The following is a 17336-nucleotide window of genomic DNA, read 5'->3' as shown; positions in this document are numbered from 1 at the left end:
CGCCGCAGGGATTCGAACCGCCGACCATACAATCGGCAAGTCCTAGGCACTGAGGTTTTACCCACAGCGCCACCCGCGTCCCTGATTACAAATATCGGTAGATAAAAGCAGAATCGGTTAGAAGACAAGATGAATAAAGAAGCAATTGTCCACTATTAGAAAAAATATAAAAATCCTCTTTAGTAAAGTCATTATACGAAAGCAGACAATATTAAAGTATTAAATACTAAACCAACAGAGTGATGGTTTCTTCCTTCCCATATCAGACTCTCTACCCTCCTCTTAGTCTTTTGTAGCCTTGGCTCCTATCACAGTTCAGGAATTAAAGCTTGCTCAGCAAGGTTAAATCTGAGCTGATGTTTCTCAGACATAGACTCCAAGATAATGCTCCCTAATGGAAGTCCACTTCAAACACACCCTTGAACATTTGAGCACACATCACACTGTTCACAACTAATAAAATGGCTTTTCTCTGGCTCTCTTTGGATACTTCAATTCTTTGCTTAAATGGCTAGATACATGCTGGGCAACCCTCTGAGCTTTTTCATCCCATGAAAATCTTCTCTCTCCCCCATAGGTTTTTACAGCTTTGGCACTTGTTGGGATGCTCATTCTACCTCTCAATAATTTCCCCTGGGTGCTGAATGGGATTTTAGAAGCCAAAGTATCTCTGGATCGAGTCCAGCACTTCCTTGAGCTCACAGACCAGGATCTGGATGCTTTCTATAGCAGAGGTATGGTGACTGGGGAAACTGGAGGACAGGTGGTGTTGTGAAAAGTGCAAGGTGGATGCTTGTTCCTTTGGGTATTCTGCTTGGCTACAGACTCAACCACAAAATTTGGTGTTCAAGTGTATCCTGATAGCAGTGCTCTTTTTCCGGATGCCAGTTTCCTCTCATTTGCTAATCCAGAGTTCCCATCTTGTTGCTTCCACCAGGGAGCTCCAGTGGTAACAACTCAAGGTTTCTCTCAACACCCAAGGTTGTGAAACCCATGGGCAGGTGAAGGAATAAGCAAGTTTTATTGAAAGATGGATACCTTCTTTATTTTGGATCATCTGCATAGCCCTCTTAAGGAGGCAGCTGATGATCCAAGACAGTTTCCTGCAAAAGTTCATAATTCCCAAATGTACCTCTTGAATATGGGTGGAAGTCACCACAGCACTGAGTGTGGTGTGCATGTGAGGAGCTAGGTCCACTCACACAGCAGGACTTTCCCCCCCTCTCCTCCAATTGCATACCTGCTAAACCTGTTCTGGATTTCTCCCCAACTCTCCAGAGCAGATTTAGGGGCCGCACGGGGGGGGAGTACCATTGTGTGAGTAGATCTCATTCCACACATGTAACAACGTTGTTAAATCCTGTCCTATTTACCTATAGCTGTGCTGCTGCTTTTCCATTGCAGACTGCCCCTCTGACCCATCTTCTGTCCTGGAAATGCGCCACACCAACTTTTCATGGTCACCAGCAAGCAAAGAAAATGCTGAATCCCACATGCCCAGAGGAAGTTTGCAGCTCTTTATTCAAAATCTGGTGGTGGCAAAGGTGAGCAACAAGGAGCAACAGTCCAGGCCACTGGGTCAGCCGTGTGATATGGGAGTCTTTGTACTTCCATTCTGCAGAGAGAACAAGAATGTGTCCTGAATGAATGAATGTTTGTGAAGTGCTACAGCAAGGTTGCAGAACAAACTCCGAAACAGCTGGTGTCTCTTTCCCTCTGCAGGGCACACTGGTGGGAGTCGTTGGGAAAGTTGGGTGTGGAAAAAGCTCTTTGTTGGCAGCCATCACTGGAGAACTCAGTAGGTAAATAATTGATACTGCTTTGCTTCTTGTGTCTTAAGAACCCATGATTTCACCTGCAAGACTTAAGGCTTAATTTGAATCTGGTCTCACCAGAGTGTAGCCACAAAACCTGTTTCACTGCCAGGGCATACAAGGTAATAATAATCTGATTATTTGCAGTGATTTTCTTTAGTATTGATGTGTTCATTATACTTATATCCTCCTCTTACATATGGGATTATCAGAGGCCTCCCAAACAAGTTCCACAATTTCTAAGCTTCAGCAATACTTGCAATATCTTCTTCTCCAACACTATTCACTGGGCCCATTCAAAGTGTTTCCTCCTCACTATTAGGTAACCACAAGCCTAATCATGACAAGGATTAGAAAACTCCTAAGCACACAGAGGTCCAGCATCAAACTTCATAGAAATTAATGACTGGAAAGGCCTGTTTTCCATACCCACTCTCATGGCAACTTTAAATTTCTCCTCTTTTTTCTTTTCTTATTTCTTTTGTCTGTTTCTCCTGCCCATCTCTGGGATGCATACAGTCGAGGTGAGCAAGTTTACGTCTGGGATCTAGAAAAAGGATTTGGCTTGGCCACGCAAGAGCCCTGGATCCAGTTTACCAGCATCCGTGAAAACATCCTCTTTGGGAAGGAATATGATGCCAGGTTTTACCAGGAAGTCATTGAGGCCTGTGCTCTCTCTGATGACTTGAATGTGAGTGTCCTATGAGAAAAAAATAGGTTGGCTCCCTAGGGACCATTGGTGCTCTATGTGCATTCAACAATCGGATGTATGGCTGCCCTTGGGAATTCCCAGTGCACAGTGCAAGAGCTTTTAATAGGCTGGATATGGAACTGTGTAGTCTCAAAATGAATATATTGAGAAGAAGACCACCTAAAGCTCAGCAATGCGAGTCTTAGTAATGTGGACTTCCAGAGCTGTTTCCTAGCTTCTTATTTCAATGGTAAACAGAACCGAGTCAAATTGACAACATTACCAAGAGCCCTCCTTTTCGAATTTTGTGTTGCATTTTCTTAATACGATTTTTTGTACACAGTTAACCATGCTTACTTTCCACTAAAATTGGTGAAAGCCCCATTTAAAATGATTAACTTAGCCCATTGCTTCAAATGACTTAAGTGCAACTGACTTCCCTAGGAATTATGGTCAAAGTACTGTTATTAATTATATGTTTCTTTTGGGAGTCATCGATATTGAGGGGTAAGCTTCTGTTTTCGGTGTATTCTTATATTCACTCTGCCTTTGGACTGAAAATAACTGGAATAGCATTTTTCTACTTCAGGTTTGTCATATTCTCTTGTCAACAATTGCCACTTCGTGCTCACACTAATGATATACTGTAACCATGTCCCAAGCACAATGTATTAGGAAGGTTCTGCTTTCCTTCCTTTCAATGGATTCAGATCAACATTAACCGAACCAACAGGTGGTCTGATTTTGGCAGTGGCTGACAACTGCCAATTAATCTCCTTGGTTTCTGTGCAGACATTTTGGCACCTGGTTGCTTGTCCAGAAAGACTTTGCAGTAGAGCTGTGAACCAAAGTCAGGGGTCCTGGATGTTGCTATAGCTCAGCGCATCTGTTTAACACTTCTTAAAATTACTTATCATCTCTCTGTTTAACTTTTAGATTTTGCCAGCAGGCGATCAGACAGAGGTGGGCGAGAATGGAGTTACACTCAGCGGGGGACAGAAAGCTCGAGTTGCGCTTGCAAGAGCTGTTTACCAGGTAGATAAAGGGCTGGGTAAGCAGCCTCAGATGGCACTAACTTGAAATAGAAGTGGTGATGCTTCCCCATCGTTCTACCCGGACACTGAGGTCCACCGCCGAGGGCCTTCTGGCGGTTCCCTCACTGTGAGAAGCCAAGTTACAGGGAACCAGACAGAGGGCCTTCTCGGAAGTGGCGCCCTCCCTGTGGAACGCCCTCCCACCAGATGTCAAAGAGAACAACAACTACCAGACTGACATCTGAAGGCAGCCGTGTTTAGGGAAGCTTTTAATGTTTGATGTATTGTGGTATTTTAATATTTTGTTGGAAGCCGCCCAGAGTGGCTGGGGAAACCCAGCCAGATGGGCGAGGTATAAATAATAAAATATTATTATTATTATTATTATTATTATTATTATTATTATTATTATTATCAAACAAATGAAGCTCATTTTCAGATGTTTTTCTTCTTTTTTTACCATCCTTAGTATTTCAAAGTCAGAAAGCCTTAATATTTATATTGCTGTTTTCCTTAGGATAAAGACTTGTACCTTCTCGATGACCCACTGGCAGCTGTTGATGCAGATGTAGCCAAACACCTTATGCAGAAGTGCATTCTGGGAATTCTCAAACGTAAGACCAGGATTCTTTGCACCCACAGAACAGAGTTTTTGGAAAAGGCTGACATCGTATTGCTAATGGACAACGGCAGAATACTCAAGACAGGTATAGCCTGGTGTTTTCTACTACTTTTGTTTCTCTATGCCTAGGTTCTGAGCTGCCCTCCTCAGAGTGGGAATTCGGAGGGTGAGTCACATGGTGCAGTTTCTTTGGGGCTTTTTTTGCACTTTTTAATACGTTTTAATTATTGATTCAATTGTTTTGTTTCATTTATTGTTGTTTTATTATTATTTTTAAGTGGTTTTGTTAATTTGGTATCTTGTAAGCTACCCTGAAGGTTTATTGGACCATAAATACGCTAAATCAAATAATAAAATAGAAACTTCCACAATGTGGGTAAACAACTGAATTTGCAAGGAATATGTTGTGTTACTAAAATATCCAAAATAGGGGAAAGTGCAACAACAATGCAGGTGAGCAGATGAGATTTTAGGGAGAAGGGAATTGTTAAGGGGTGCAAATGAGGTTCCCAAATAGATTACAGAGCTAGAGTGAGCAGAAATCTTTCTAGGCATGCTGCTCTATGTGGAGAGACAGAACTCCACTCACAGGATGTTCCTACATGCAGAAAAAGAGGGAAGGCCATTTTTGCCAATTTCCCCCTTCAGTGCTCCTGAGGATCTGCTGTGGACAATTGGTAGACCTTCCAGAATAGAGTGGAAGGTGGTGCTGGGGATTGCAGAAAGAAAGGCCAACTGGTGAAACTCCCCCAAAACACACACACCTTTAGCCAACAGGAGACCATGATGGATTAGAGAATATTCCATGCAGGACCTCTTTCTTATGCAGAAAGGCAACTCAGGACCAAAGAGAGGAGCCTCAGGCAGATGATATCGCACTGTAACAGATACAGAGTTAAGTTTCTGCCCAATGCAACCCTATCGGTATTTTTTTCTAGGAACTCCAAATGAGATCCTGCCACTAGTGCAAGCTGCCCCTCAGCTCAGGGAGATGGACAAGACAAAGAAGGATAAAAGTAAGTTCTGGGTGTTTTCAGGAGGATTTTAGTATGCTTCTGCCGGATACATGGTAACTGAACAAAAACATTTATGAATCTTTTTGTTTGTGACCTTTTAGACCTTGCATCAGGACTAGTTAGCCAGGTTGAGGAGTGAACTAGTTTGGAAATCTAAGGCAAAGAAGGAACATTACTTACTCCCCAGTTGAGCATGTAGGCCTCCTTGTTTCATTTTGAGTGAAGAGTTGTAAGCTTCTGGTTTGGTTATTCTTCATTATCTTGTGAATTGTCCTGGAATCCTAATCTGATGTAAGGTGGTCTATAAATGAATCAAATCAAGTTAAAATAATTGCCTAAACCTACTACAGACAGTAAAATAGACACCAGAGGCCAGAGATTCTTAGTAGAAGGACCACACACACACACATACACACACACACTGCATTTTAGGCTTAGCATGAGGTTTCTTCAGAAGCTTTATCTTGCTTGTATGTAAGGGCAGGGGGGAACAGACGCAGTAGGAGATCTCATCCTCTGCTTTAAGCAAATTTGGGAATGACATATGTCTGCCCTGAAAAGGAAAAGAACATAGCTCCCAGTTATAAACAGCCAGGTCTATAGACCAAAGTAGGATGCAGCTGATGGAAGTGTGGCTTTGCCAGGTATTTTAATTTAACTGAAAATATATCACAAAATGGGAAGTCTTTAAACTCAAGGGTACCTGGTTGCCCAACAAGGAACCCTTCCTGCATGCCATGACCTGTAGTTGTTTTCTGCCTCCTAAGTACCCACTGAATATAGCCAAGAAGAAGAGGTGCAGCCTGAGGAAGACGAGCCAAATGAAGCAAATTGTCTCCTCAAGCGAGAGGAAGAGAAGAAAGAAGGGGCTGTGGCTTTCCAGGTCTACCAAGCATATTGGCTGGCTGTGGGCAGCTGCCTGGCATTGTCCATCCTTCTCTCACTGCTGCTGATGCAAGGTAAGGATTTCACTTTCTTCCTCCTCTGGTCTTGGTTTCTTGCTGTCTCCCATAAATTCTGCGTCCTCTTCAGACGGAACTTTCCTCCCCCCCCCCCATGTGCTGTTCTGTGGGGTTCTCCCAACCAATTTCAGGGACCAAGGGGCGGAGAAGGAGGGGAGAAGCCCCATTGTGCAAGCCAAAGCCCTTCCACAGGGCTTGCTTTGACAGGACCCATGAGGTGAATCGCACCCTAACTGTTTGGACAGTTAAAATGAACAGATAAATTCACCTTGTGGCTACTTTTACAACTCAAAACTCACATGAAAGGCCTCTTAACTAGCTGCTAACTTTTGAATTGGTAAAGTTAAATCTCACTCATTGATATTTGTGCATTCTTACAGCTTCTAGGAATGTCTCTGATTGGTGGTTGTCACACTGGATTTCCAGCCTACCCCGTCCAGAAAACGCCTCTGTCAGCAACCTGCCAGCTTTGCCTTCCTCACAGTTGCTGCTCTTCCCCCATGGGGGACTTGTGTATGTTGGTATAAGCTATGAACTGAGTCTGAGGACTAAGTGTGTCAGTGAATATGTAGAAACACGTGGGCTTTGTTTTGGCAGCCCCTTTGTGAAGGTTTGCCTTGGCATGAGTGGAAAACCGAACACTACTGATAGAGCCACCAAAACTTATAGAAACAAAAGAGAAGCTTGGCAGAAAGATCTAAAAAAAACCTACCAGATGGGTTGCTGAGAGGAAATGGACACCTGGGTGCAGGGAAGGATTGGGGAACTTCTGGCCCATGCCCAGGTTCCCCTGGCAAGCTTATCAAGCATGGAGGTGGGGTGATAATCCCACCCAGGCCGGCACAACTTTTTTTTCTGTTTCAAGGGTGTGGCCATGATGGGAGGACTACCACGCAAGTCAGCTGGCTGCTTCAGCCCCCCCCCCCCCGATCTGCTACTGCCTGACATTTTCCCCATACTCACTGGGGTGTTGTCAGGGAGACACTGGGTTGCCTCTTTGCCTCAGATGCCGCACCAGGCCTGAGCATAATGGGAGGGACCAGCGTGGAGCATTCTTATGAATAAGCCTTCCCCTCACTTTGAGAGCGGTCCTATTGACTTTGCCCAAGACCTGGGAAAGGAGCTGGACATCAGGTGAGCTGCCATTCCTGACTGATCTTGTCTGTCTCCTCAGCTCTCCAGTCTTTGCCTCCATTCCTTCCAATGGCACTTTGGACGTGAACTTTTACCTGACTGTGTACGGCTGCATTGCTGGGGCCAATTCTGTCTTCACGATGCTGAGAGCCTTCCTCTTTGCCTATGGCACCATTCACGCTGCAATTGTCATTCACGACAGGCTGCTTAAAAGAGTGATGAAGGTAAAGTCTGTGAGACAGAACAGCTCTGGGTCCTGGAAGCTCTGCTTGGGGACAGGGACAGGCAGGAGAAGAAGAAGGGGAGCTGCTCTTAAAGCCCACCTCCCTACTTTGCTCTTCTTTGGGGTTCATATGTCCAGACCCCATTTAATTTCAGTTGACTGTTGTAGAAGGTATTAATCCTTTGCTGAAGTGCTGACTACGAACCCCAGAGGTCCCTTAAGAGAAATGGCTGGAGAAAATAATCATCACTATGGCTTGGAAACACAATATTTCCTCGTTGTTTAGAATGGGTTGTACAGTTCTTATATTTGTCTTAAAAATAATCACCCAAACCAAGGTTAGGATAAGATAGTCACTTGTTTAGGATACTCCTCTTCCCCACAGCAACTCTCATGGCTGGATTGTGAAGGTGAATTTGTACTGGGATGAGACGTCTTTGTTAAGAACTTGTACAGGAGGAGGGAAAAGAAAAGAGATGGCATATTATCCTGTTGGGCAAGCTCAAACTAGCATTATTCCCTGTTCCTCCTCCACAGTTTATGCAGCAAGAAAATCTGATTAGCCTCCTTCCCTCTTGGGCTTTGGTTTGAGGGCACTCTACTTACAAGGGTGCAGGTCCTTGCAATGGCCCATCAAAATGCTTATGACAAGGTTTGTCCCAGAGATAGAAAAAAAATTAGGCTTAAAGGCTTTATATTTCATCAAACAAACTGGTTCTAATCCTTTAAAACAAACCCTTTGTTTTGTCTAGTGATTCAAAACTGTTTCATGTGATAAGTTTTTATATCATGGGATATAATTTGGCTGCTCCTGGTTCACTGGAACAGCATTCCTTGTTGAGATATGCCCACTATCTGTAATTTCCTGAAACAACTGATGACATTTTTTTTCCTACAAGCTTTTCCAACTGGAAAAAATAGGTCTCTGCCGCTATTTTTTTTAATTTTAAAAAACCTACCTTTTTTGGGGGGGGGGTTATGCTATGTCTGTAAATTTGCTTGAGATGTATGTAGTAGTAGTAATAAAAATAAATAAATAAATAAATAAAACTCACATTTGGGAGAAGCATGTATTGTATGATAAGTGTTTTGTCTTGAGTACAAGAATTAAGCAGCTGATGTGTGCCATAATCTCTAAATTACTTAGCCTCTGGACACAGCTTCTTTTTTGGACACAGATGAATCGCTAAAAGTGTGAAACAGCACACAATGGTTTGCTACAATCTCTTTCTTCCATTGCCAGGCCACAGTGACTTTCTTTGACACCACGCCAACAGGCCGCATCCTTAATCGCTTCTCCTCGGATCTGTACTGTGTGGATGACAGCCTGCCATTCATTCTCAACATCTTCCTGGCCAACATATTTGGGCTGCTGGGCATGCTTGTGATGATCACCTATGGCCTGCCTTGGATCGGCCTTGTTCTGCTGCCCCTGGCTGCCATCTACTACTCAATTCAGCGCTATTATCGGCGCACCTCCCGCGAACTCAAACGCCTCTACAGTCTCACCCTGTCCCCCATCTACACTCACTTCTCGGAGACCCTGACAGGCCTCAGCACAATCCGAGCAACCAGGGCCACAAGCAGGTGAGTTTTGCTCTTCAGGCAGGGAAGGGCTAAATATGCACAGAAAGGGCTGAGTTGGGGAACTGGTCCTGTGACTGCTGAGAAAAAGAGGTACTGAGAACTGCAATAGATCTCTTCCTGATATTAACCTCTGGGTTGTATCCAGTCTAGGTTTGAGACAGAGAACCAACTTCGACTTGAACTGAATCAGCGCTGCCGTTTTGCCAGTAACACAGCAATGCAGTGGTTGGACATTCGGCTGCAGATGATTGGAGTTGCTGTAGTCACTGCTATTGCAGGAATCGCCATCATCCAGCACCAGAAAAAAATGGGAAACCCTGGTGAGCCACCTGATTATGACCTCTGAAGGAGGCATCTTCATCTGTGGTCATCTTTTACCAATGACATCTCAGAATGCTTCTTCTTTCCACCACTCTCTGACATGGATCCTGGATTTCTGCTCTTGGGAGGGCTAGAAAGCAACTAAAGAGTAGTTTGATCCACCCAGGACCTACCTTTATACCAGCATGTACTACGGGACTCATTTGTCATTTTTTATACTGTATTTTCATTTTTTATTGATTTTCCAAATTATTACAAATCAAACCAAGTTAATTTAATACAATTTCTTAAAATCAGATTTCCCACTCCTGTTTCAATCATATGTCCAAGATTTCCCCCATAGCTGCTTCATTTCTTATTTAGTCTCCAGCTGAAATCCTTCACTTGCCATTTAACCATTCTTCCAGCTGCCTGCTTTTTCACCTTTTTCACCTCCACCTCAATTTCATCTTGTAGATATACCATCCATTTCATGTGTGTAGCCCTTCCAGACCTGGAGTGTTGAAAGAGTTTAGTTCTTTCTCTCGTTGTTCAGTTCTTAGCAGTGTTTATCTGAGTGGTACAAGGTCATGTTCTCTTCCATTCTGCTGTTATCAAGCTGACATGCGAACCACATCCATCAATATCTTACAGAGTGAACTTTCCAGACATCTGCCATTAAATTCCCCTCTGGAGTTCTTTCTCGGCACACAATACATAGCAAAATCTTTTCTAAGATTAAGCCTCTCTTCAGCAACTATCCAGCTGCAGGTCATTTTTCTTTCCCCCCACTGCATACACTCTATTTTCATATCTCTCTCTCTCCCATCTTTCTCTTTTTTAAAAAAAAGAAGGGTGTGGGGATACTGTAGCCTGCCTAAGTTTACAACCCAGCCCACTTGAAAGCCAATGATCCAGCTGAACTCTCCTATAGTCTGACAGGGTTCTCTGTTCCCAAATGTGTTAGGCCATGAAAGGCAGACAGAAGCACACTGAAGGAAGGAGAAGCAACGCTCACCTTGCCCAGTGTACGTATGGGATAATTAGATAGATCCAGATAGCTGAAGCAAGTGAGCTGGTGCAGGCACCAAGGGGCAGAGAAAAGAATTGAAAGCCAGTCTTACATACCCTAAAAATAATTTAGGACACCAGTTAGATTTTGAATGTGCAAGAAAAATCCACCCCATCAATTCTTTTCCAAGGGACACTCTCTTAACATGCTGACCTCTCTCTTTCTCCTTGCTTCAGAGTTGTTGTGCTTTTTGACAACACCCTTTTTGTCCCCACAGGTCTTGTGGGCCTGGCCCTTTCCTATGCCCTTTCGGTCACAAACTTGTTATCTGGACTCATCAACAGCTTCACCCAGACAGAGACCATGATGGTGAGTGTGGAGCGTACCGAGGAATATGCAACAGAGATTCCCGTGGAGCCTCAAGAGGAGCTGCTCCAGGTAAGGGTTCCTTGCTGGGTCTCCTGTGAATGATTGGAGGTGCTCTTGCAGAACATCTGATTCCACACAGTCCATATGCACAGGCTCTTTGGTCTGCATTAGTTCTCCATCCGTTGAGCATTCTTCAGAGGAGGAGGTAGGCATCCTGGAGTGGGTAACTACTGTCAACAAACTTCCTGCCCTTTTGGTGAGAGAGTTCCCCTCCCATATTTATCCTGCTTCACCAGAACAGCAAGAGTTTTGGGAGCTATCTGGCCTTCAAGGAATTTCCCTCTTCGCTCCTCATTCAGCTTGTCAGCAGGGATTAAGGTAGAGGAGGAGGAGATATTTTTAAAAGCCCAGCAAAAAAAGACCAGAAGGGGACAGACCTTCAGCTAATCTGATGCAATGGCAGCTTGTTTTATTGATTTGGATTGGTAAACCTCCCCTAGTTTCTCTGTGGCCAATGGTATGCACAGTAGAGTCCTATTCATGGAATGAAGCCTCTTCCACCATCACTGAAGTCAACAGCAAGCACAAAAGCTCATCAGACAAGGGTACAGGGAAGCTCTGTCATCTTTCATCTCGCTTCTAGACCTGGACCCCAATAGATTCAAAATGACAGCCACTGTCACCTTTGCAACTGAGACAACAGTAAGCATGGTCACATTGGGGCCCTTGGATCTTCTCTGCTCCCACTGCTGATCATGGTGATGGCAAATCAAAAAGGACTTAGGATAAGGAAGTATTGCTGCTGCATTATTGCTTACACCTTTTCTCTTCTTTCAAGGTTTCACCTGATTGGCCAAGTCAGGGTCACATAGAGTTCCAGCAAGTAGTGCTGGCCTATCGGCCTGACCTACCCAATGCCTTGGATGGGGTGACTTTCACAATCTACTCTGGGGAGAAAGTGGGGATAGTTGGGCGGACTGGATCTGGCAAGTCCACCCTCTTTCTGGCCCTTTTCCGTATGGTGGAGCTGAAAGCTGGCCGGATCCTCCTGGACAACATTGACAGCCATTCTGTAGGCTTGAAAGCACTGAGGTAGGTCAAGGAGTAAGCCACAATGGCAGCAGTGTCACTGTTGCAGCAGCTTGAAAAGTCAATTTAATGCGATGCGGAGGGGCTGTCTCAGAATGTCAGGTTCCCATTGGCCCTGTTCGCCTCTAAGCTGTGCAGTCCAGTGAGCCTTCCTCTGTCCTTCCTCTTAGGTCTAAGTTGGCCATAATCCCCCAGGATCCCTTTTTGTTCAGTGGGACAATCCGTGAGAACTTGGACCCTCGGGGGCAACACACAGATGCCGACTTGCTGCAAGTCCTAGAGCAATGCCATCTGCAGGCAGTGATTACAGAGATGGGTGAGTACATTGTTTGGAGAACAGAAATGAACTGCTTGTTATGTTTGTTGGGAGGGAGATATAATAATAATAATAATAATAACAATTATTATTATTATTATTATTATTATTATTATTATTATTATTATATTTATTATTTATTTATATCCCGCCCATCTGGCTGGGCTTCCCCAGCCACTCTGGGCAGCTTCCAACAAAATATTAAAATACAGTAATGCATAAAACATTAAAAGCTTGCTTAAAGAGGGCTGCCTTCAGATGTATTCTAAAAGTCTGGTAGTTGTTGTGTTGTTGTTCTCTTTGACATCTGGTGGGAGGGTGTTCCACAGGGCTGGTGCCACTACCGAGAAGGCTCTCTGCCTGGTTCCCTGTAACTTGGCTTCTCGCAGTGAGGGAACCGCCAGAAGGCCCTCGGCGCTGGACCTCAGGGTCCGGGTAGAACGATGGGGGAAATATTAAGAACCTAGAAAAGAATCTGCCAAAACCTATTGGTCTTCAATACTGGTCAGAGTAGTAAGCTGAAGGAAAATTCACTAAACAACGATGGGGGAAATATTAAGAACCTAGAAAAGAATCTGCCAAAACCTATTGGTCTTCAATACTGGTCAGAGTAGTAAGCTGAAGGAAAATTCACTAAACAACTATGGGGTGGAGGTTGCTGGGAACCAGCGGAAGCTGTTGTGATTTTTTAAAAAATAAATAAAAATGGCCTCAGTAAAACCCTTAAAAGCAGTTTCCCTCATCTTTGGGTCACCAGATGTCGTTAGACTACAACTCCCATCATTTGAGCCAGCACGGCCAATGGCCAGGGGCGAAAGGGGTTATAAGGCAACTAAGTCAGTCCCCAGGTGTTGTTGGACTACAACTCCCATCATCCCTGAGCTCTGGCCTTGCTAGCGAGGGGTGATGGGAGTTGTAGTTCAACAACATCTGGGGACCCACAGGTTGAGAAAGGCTGGCACAGAGGGTTTGTGATCTTTGTTTCTTGTTCCAATCTCAGCCCTTCTTGCCTACATTCAGGCCTTTCTCATTCATCTGAACTAGTGTTAAGTAGAGGCAAAGTTTTGAAACTTACATTAACTCCTCCACTCTCTTGCTCCATGCAGGTGGGTTGGATTGTGAGCTGGGGGAGAGAGGAAAGAGTCTCTCCGTAGGACAGAGGCAGCTGGTTTGTTTAGCAAGGGCTCTCTTGACCCAGGCCAAGGTGAGTGATGTCTTCTCAAAGTGGGTTCCACAAAGATGCCTGATATTTTTTGTTTGTTTGGGACAACTGTGGGGAAGGATCATACTGCAAGACTTGGAAGGTGTGAGGAGGATATATTAGCTCAATAACAAAAAGGGGGAAAGCTGGATAAAAAAATGGAGCATTCTCCCTGTGAGGAAAGGTGATAATGTTCGGGTCTTCTGAACTGAGAAAAAAAGTGACTAAGGGAGAACACTATGGAGGACCATAAAAGTATGTACAGTGGTACCTTGGTTCCCAAACGGCTTAGTTGTCAAACAAATCGGCTCCCAAATGCCGCAAACCTGGAAGTAAGTGTTCAGGTTTGCAAACGTTTTCCGACGCAGCTTCCACTTGAGTGCAGGAAGCTCCTGCAGCCAATCAGAAGCCACGCCTTGCTTTTCGAACTGTTTCGGGAGTCGAACAGACTCCCGGAAAGTATTAAGTTCAAGAACCAAGGTACCACTGTATGGTTTGGGGAAGTGGATAGAGAGAAAGGTTAGGCTTTTTCTTAAAACTCTAGAACTCAGAGTCACCTATTGAGATAGACAGACAAAAGATCATATTTCTCCACACTGTACAGAATTAGTTTATGGAATTTGCTACCACAATATGTGGTGGTGGCCTCCAGGATAGTTGGCTACAAAACTCATTCCCCAAATGTTTATTGAAGCAGTGAGAGGGTGCTCACACTGTGCTGAAAAAAGCAATTTTATTCAGTTTAGACAAATCAATGTAGGACAGGACAGTTAGTGGCTAACAATTTATTAACTAAATCGCACCTCCTGGTTCAGAGGCAGTGTTTTATTTCTTTATTTAAAAGCATTTCTAAATTGCTTAATATTTTTAGAAACTAAAGAAGCACTGTCATACTTCTAGGAGTACAAAGGTACAAACCCAGAGCAATATAAGGACGCAGAGCTAAAAATGCTATACAAACATACCAATGGTATAGCATTCAGCCTTATGGATGAGGGAAATCTTGTGCAAAAAGATACAGCATTACAGAGTCTAGAGGCAACAGTGGACAATGTCCTTTTTCAGTATAACACTGAATACCAGTTGCTGGGGGCCAAGAAACACTGGAAAGGCCTCTTGCTTTCATGCCCTGTTTGTGGGTTTCCCAGCATGGCTCTCGAGTTCTTACAACAGTTAGATTCCACAGTGCCTGATTAAATTAAATGTGTTGTATTAATAAGCAGGACCAAGAGTTGTGTTCATCAGCGACACTCTTCTAAGTGTTTTCATTTTGTCTCATTGACAGGTTCTGTGCATTGATGAAGCCACAGCAAGCGTGGATCAGAAGACAGACAGATTACTCCAACAGACCATCCGCCAGCGATTCGCAGACAAAACTGTACTGACTATAGCTCACAGGTGCCTTTTTGTTTCTTATTTAGCCTCTGTTCTCCAGCTTTCAAGCAGCAACGCTCAGGGATCACAGAATCACCTTGCCTCAACTTTATTAACCTAATGCACTTTTGCTTGCACACCCAGCTCTCTGAACAGATGATAACTATCCACAGTGGGTGGCAGATGCAGGGATGTCACAACCACATGCCTTTTGATTTACAAATCTGAAGTGCTTCAGGAAGTATTAATTAGTATCAGTGCTTGGATTATGGGAGGAAAGAGAGCTTTAATGAAATCCACAAGTCTTGCTCCTAGCTTTCCTTAATTTTAGTCAAATTACAGTATTTTTCGCTCTATAGGACGCACCCGACCATAAGACGCACCTAGTTTTAGAGGGGGAGAACAAGAAAAAAGCATTCTCTCCCTCTTCAGCGAAGCGGCAGGAGAAGCAGAGCCCCTTCCATTTCTTCTCCCGCTTTGCTGAAGGGGCGCTGCACAGAGAGGGAAAGCTGCGCAGCACCTCTCCAGTGAAGCAAAGCCAGGAGAGCAAGAGGGATCAGTGCGCACTGACCCCTCTTGCTCTCCAGGCTTTGCATTGCTGAAGCCATGGAGCCTGCATTTGCTCCATAAGACACACACACATTTCCCCTTAATTTTTGGAGGGGAAAAAGTGTGTCTTATAGAGCGAAAAATACGGTATGTCCCACTGTTAGGTAGCTTGAATCCCATTTCATGCAGCAACTGACTTCATAGTAGTCAAAGATAATTATCACTTAACATGGCTATCGATGTATTATTTACCTGAAGCGTTTTCCTGTTATTTAGCTGACAGGGCTCCCAGAGTGACTTACAGCAATCACTTGTAAGACCGCAAACGGTGGTGTGTATACAACCTGACCTCTTCTGTACGAATGTTGCAAAATACCCAGAAGAGCAGCTCTGCTTTTCATCTTAGTAAGAGGCTGCACAGGCTCTTACTAAGATGAACCCTCAAGAGGGTTGTAGGCTATATCTTGCAGGCTTTCAATTATATTATCAGTGAGTAACAAATAAGAAACATGAGGCTTAGGTCTAGTTCTTACACACAACAAACAAGCTAGCAAAGCTGTTTCAAAATTGCTTTGTTATTCACATGCTTGAAGGCTTCTGCATCCAAAAAAAATAAATAAACTCGTTGACACCTGAGAGGTGCACAGAGCCACACAGTTGCAAGGGACCTCAACAGTCAGAAAGTCAAGGCAGAGAATATCACTTCTACAGCATCCCTCATAGGAAGAGGCTGGATGGCCACCTAACAGTTGTTAGGTGCCTATAGATTTACAGCAGTAGCTGAAAGGGAGTACTCTTTTGCCCACTTTGAGGTACTGTGATAAAAGAGAGAGCAGCACTTTTCAGTTCTCTGCTCTTTCCAAAATAAGAGCTTACCCTGCTGCTGTGTTTATTTCAGGTTGAACACTATCCTGGACTCAGACCGAGTGCTGGTGATGCATGCTGGGAAGGTGGCAGAGCTTGATTCCCCTGCTGTTCTCAGCCAGAAGCCAGACTCCCTGTTTCAGCATCTTCTGCACAGTGGGCAGCAGTGACCTCCCTGCAGAGACACAAACACTGGACAATTGGTACCTCACGACTGGGAATGTTCCCCTCTGCAATGTGGGACCCTTTCCTGGTATCTGCAGCTTAACGAAAGATGCACTCCACACACGGCTGAGAGTCCAGCTTACGAACTGAGAACAGGTGACAGAACATTCTCTGTCCAGGACTGCCAAGGGCTGCAGTTAATCGCTCCAACACATCTCGGCATCAAGAAAAAACCCTGTGTGAGACCCTGGAGAGCTTGCTACAAGGCCATGTGGGCAGTGTAAGGCAGCTGAGCATTTAACACTGTGTCCTTCCCCTGTCCTGACTTTATTCAAGACGTCCCCACCCTGTCCCAAGTGGCGTGGCCTACCTTGGTCATAGAACCTGCTTGGCCAGCCACTTCGGCAACTGAATTGCCAGGGTTAGCAGCAAGTCCCATGGCTACAGTCTGGCATCCTCACACATTGTTTGCAGTATTCCTCTTCCCAGCCTGTGTCACACCTACAAAAAGAATACAGGAGGGTCAGAAGAAGAAAACAACAATATCACAAGTAGCAAAAATAGGAAAAGGGGTGGGCAGTGCCATAGGGCATTAGCTTTGCACTAACAGTCACAGTCTCAATTCTTGACGATGCTGGGAGCGAAGGGAGTTTCTCTTGCATAATGTAGACAAGCGCCTCTCATAAGAATGCTAGAGTTCTTGCAGAAAGCAACAGCAGGCAGGTGAGAAGCGTTTAAGTGGGTGGAGCCAAGCATGGGGCAAAAGGGAGCTGTGGGGAAGAGGGAGAATTTGGGGTGGGGCTTTTGCGCATCAATCAACCAGGAATGCCTGTCTAATTCTTGCCTGGGGACAGTGAGAAAGGCATCTCCATTGAATAGATATGTGGATAGAAGCACAGCAGGGTTTGGGGGGGGTACAGGGAAGCACAGCCCTGTTGTTTTTAAATAAAAATAATAATTTTGAATGAACCTCTTCAAAGGAAGTACAAACTCAATAAACAATATTCAAAACTT

The 17336-nt window shown here is 44.5% G+C and overlaps 2 protein-coding genes across 10 annotated transcripts in view; one reads left to right on the top strand and one right to left on the bottom strand.

The window, feature by feature from the left end:
• ABCC10 (ATP binding cassette subfamily C member 10) overlaps window positions 1–17336 on the top strand; it is a 26360-nt gene extending 9024 nt beyond the window's left edge. For 7 of the 8 annotated variants that reach the window (XM_079969462.1, XM_079969461.1, XM_079969458.1 and 4 more), the window contains exons 5-22: window positions 578–734; window positions 1405–1544; window positions 1723–1802; window positions 2334–2505; window positions 3442–3540; window positions 4057–4246; window positions 5100–5177; window positions 5945–6136; window positions 6520–6652; window positions 7314–7497; window positions 8740–9083; window positions 9234–9403; window positions 10673–10833; window positions 11603–11856; window positions 12024–12169; window positions 13276–13373; window positions 14656–14768; window positions 16192–17336. In XM_079969462.1, the coding sequence (XP_079825588.1) occupies window positions 578–734; window positions 1405–1544; window positions 1723–1802; window positions 2334–2505; window positions 3442–3540; window positions 4057–4246; window positions 5100–5177; window positions 5945–6136; window positions 6520–6652; window positions 7314–7497; window positions 8740–9083; window positions 9234–9403; window positions 10673–10833; window positions 11603–11856; window positions 12024–12169; window positions 13276–13373; window positions 14656–14768; window positions 16192–16327 (2847 nt within the window). In that variant the 3' untranslated portion in view covers window positions 16328–17336. Of the gene's footprint in view, window positions 1–577; window positions 735–1404; window positions 1545–1722; window positions 1803–2333; window positions 2506–3441; window positions 3541–4056; window positions 4247–5099; window positions 5178–5944; window positions 6137–6519; window positions 6653–7313; window positions 7498–8739; window positions 9084–9233; window positions 9404–10672; window positions 11857–12023; window positions 12170–13275; window positions 13374–14655; window positions 14769–16191 lie in introns of those variants that run through there. The other variant, XM_079969464.1, reaches the window with a different exon arrangement.
• Window positions 14866–17336, bottom strand: part of LOC307212308 (zinc finger protein 318-like) — a 28002-nt gene continuing 25531 nt past the window's right edge. For both annotated transcript variants that reach the window (XR_013836943.1, XR_013836944.1), the window contains 2 exons: window positions 16693–16823; window positions 14866–16332 (listed from right to left, as the gene is read on the bottom strand). The gene's annotated coding sequence lies outside the window, so the exon portion shown is untranslated. The remainder of the gene's footprint in view (window positions 16333–16692; window positions 16824–17336) is intronic.

The sequence above is a fragment of the Podarcis cretensis genome, assembly GCF_951804945.1.
Source record: "Podarcis cretensis genome assembly, chromosome: 3".
In the NCBI taxonomy this organism is placed as follows: Eukaryota; Metazoa; Chordata; class Lepidosauria; order Squamata; family Lacertidae; genus Podarcis; species Podarcis cretensis.
This window is presented reverse-complemented; position numbering and strand designations above follow the sequence as displayed.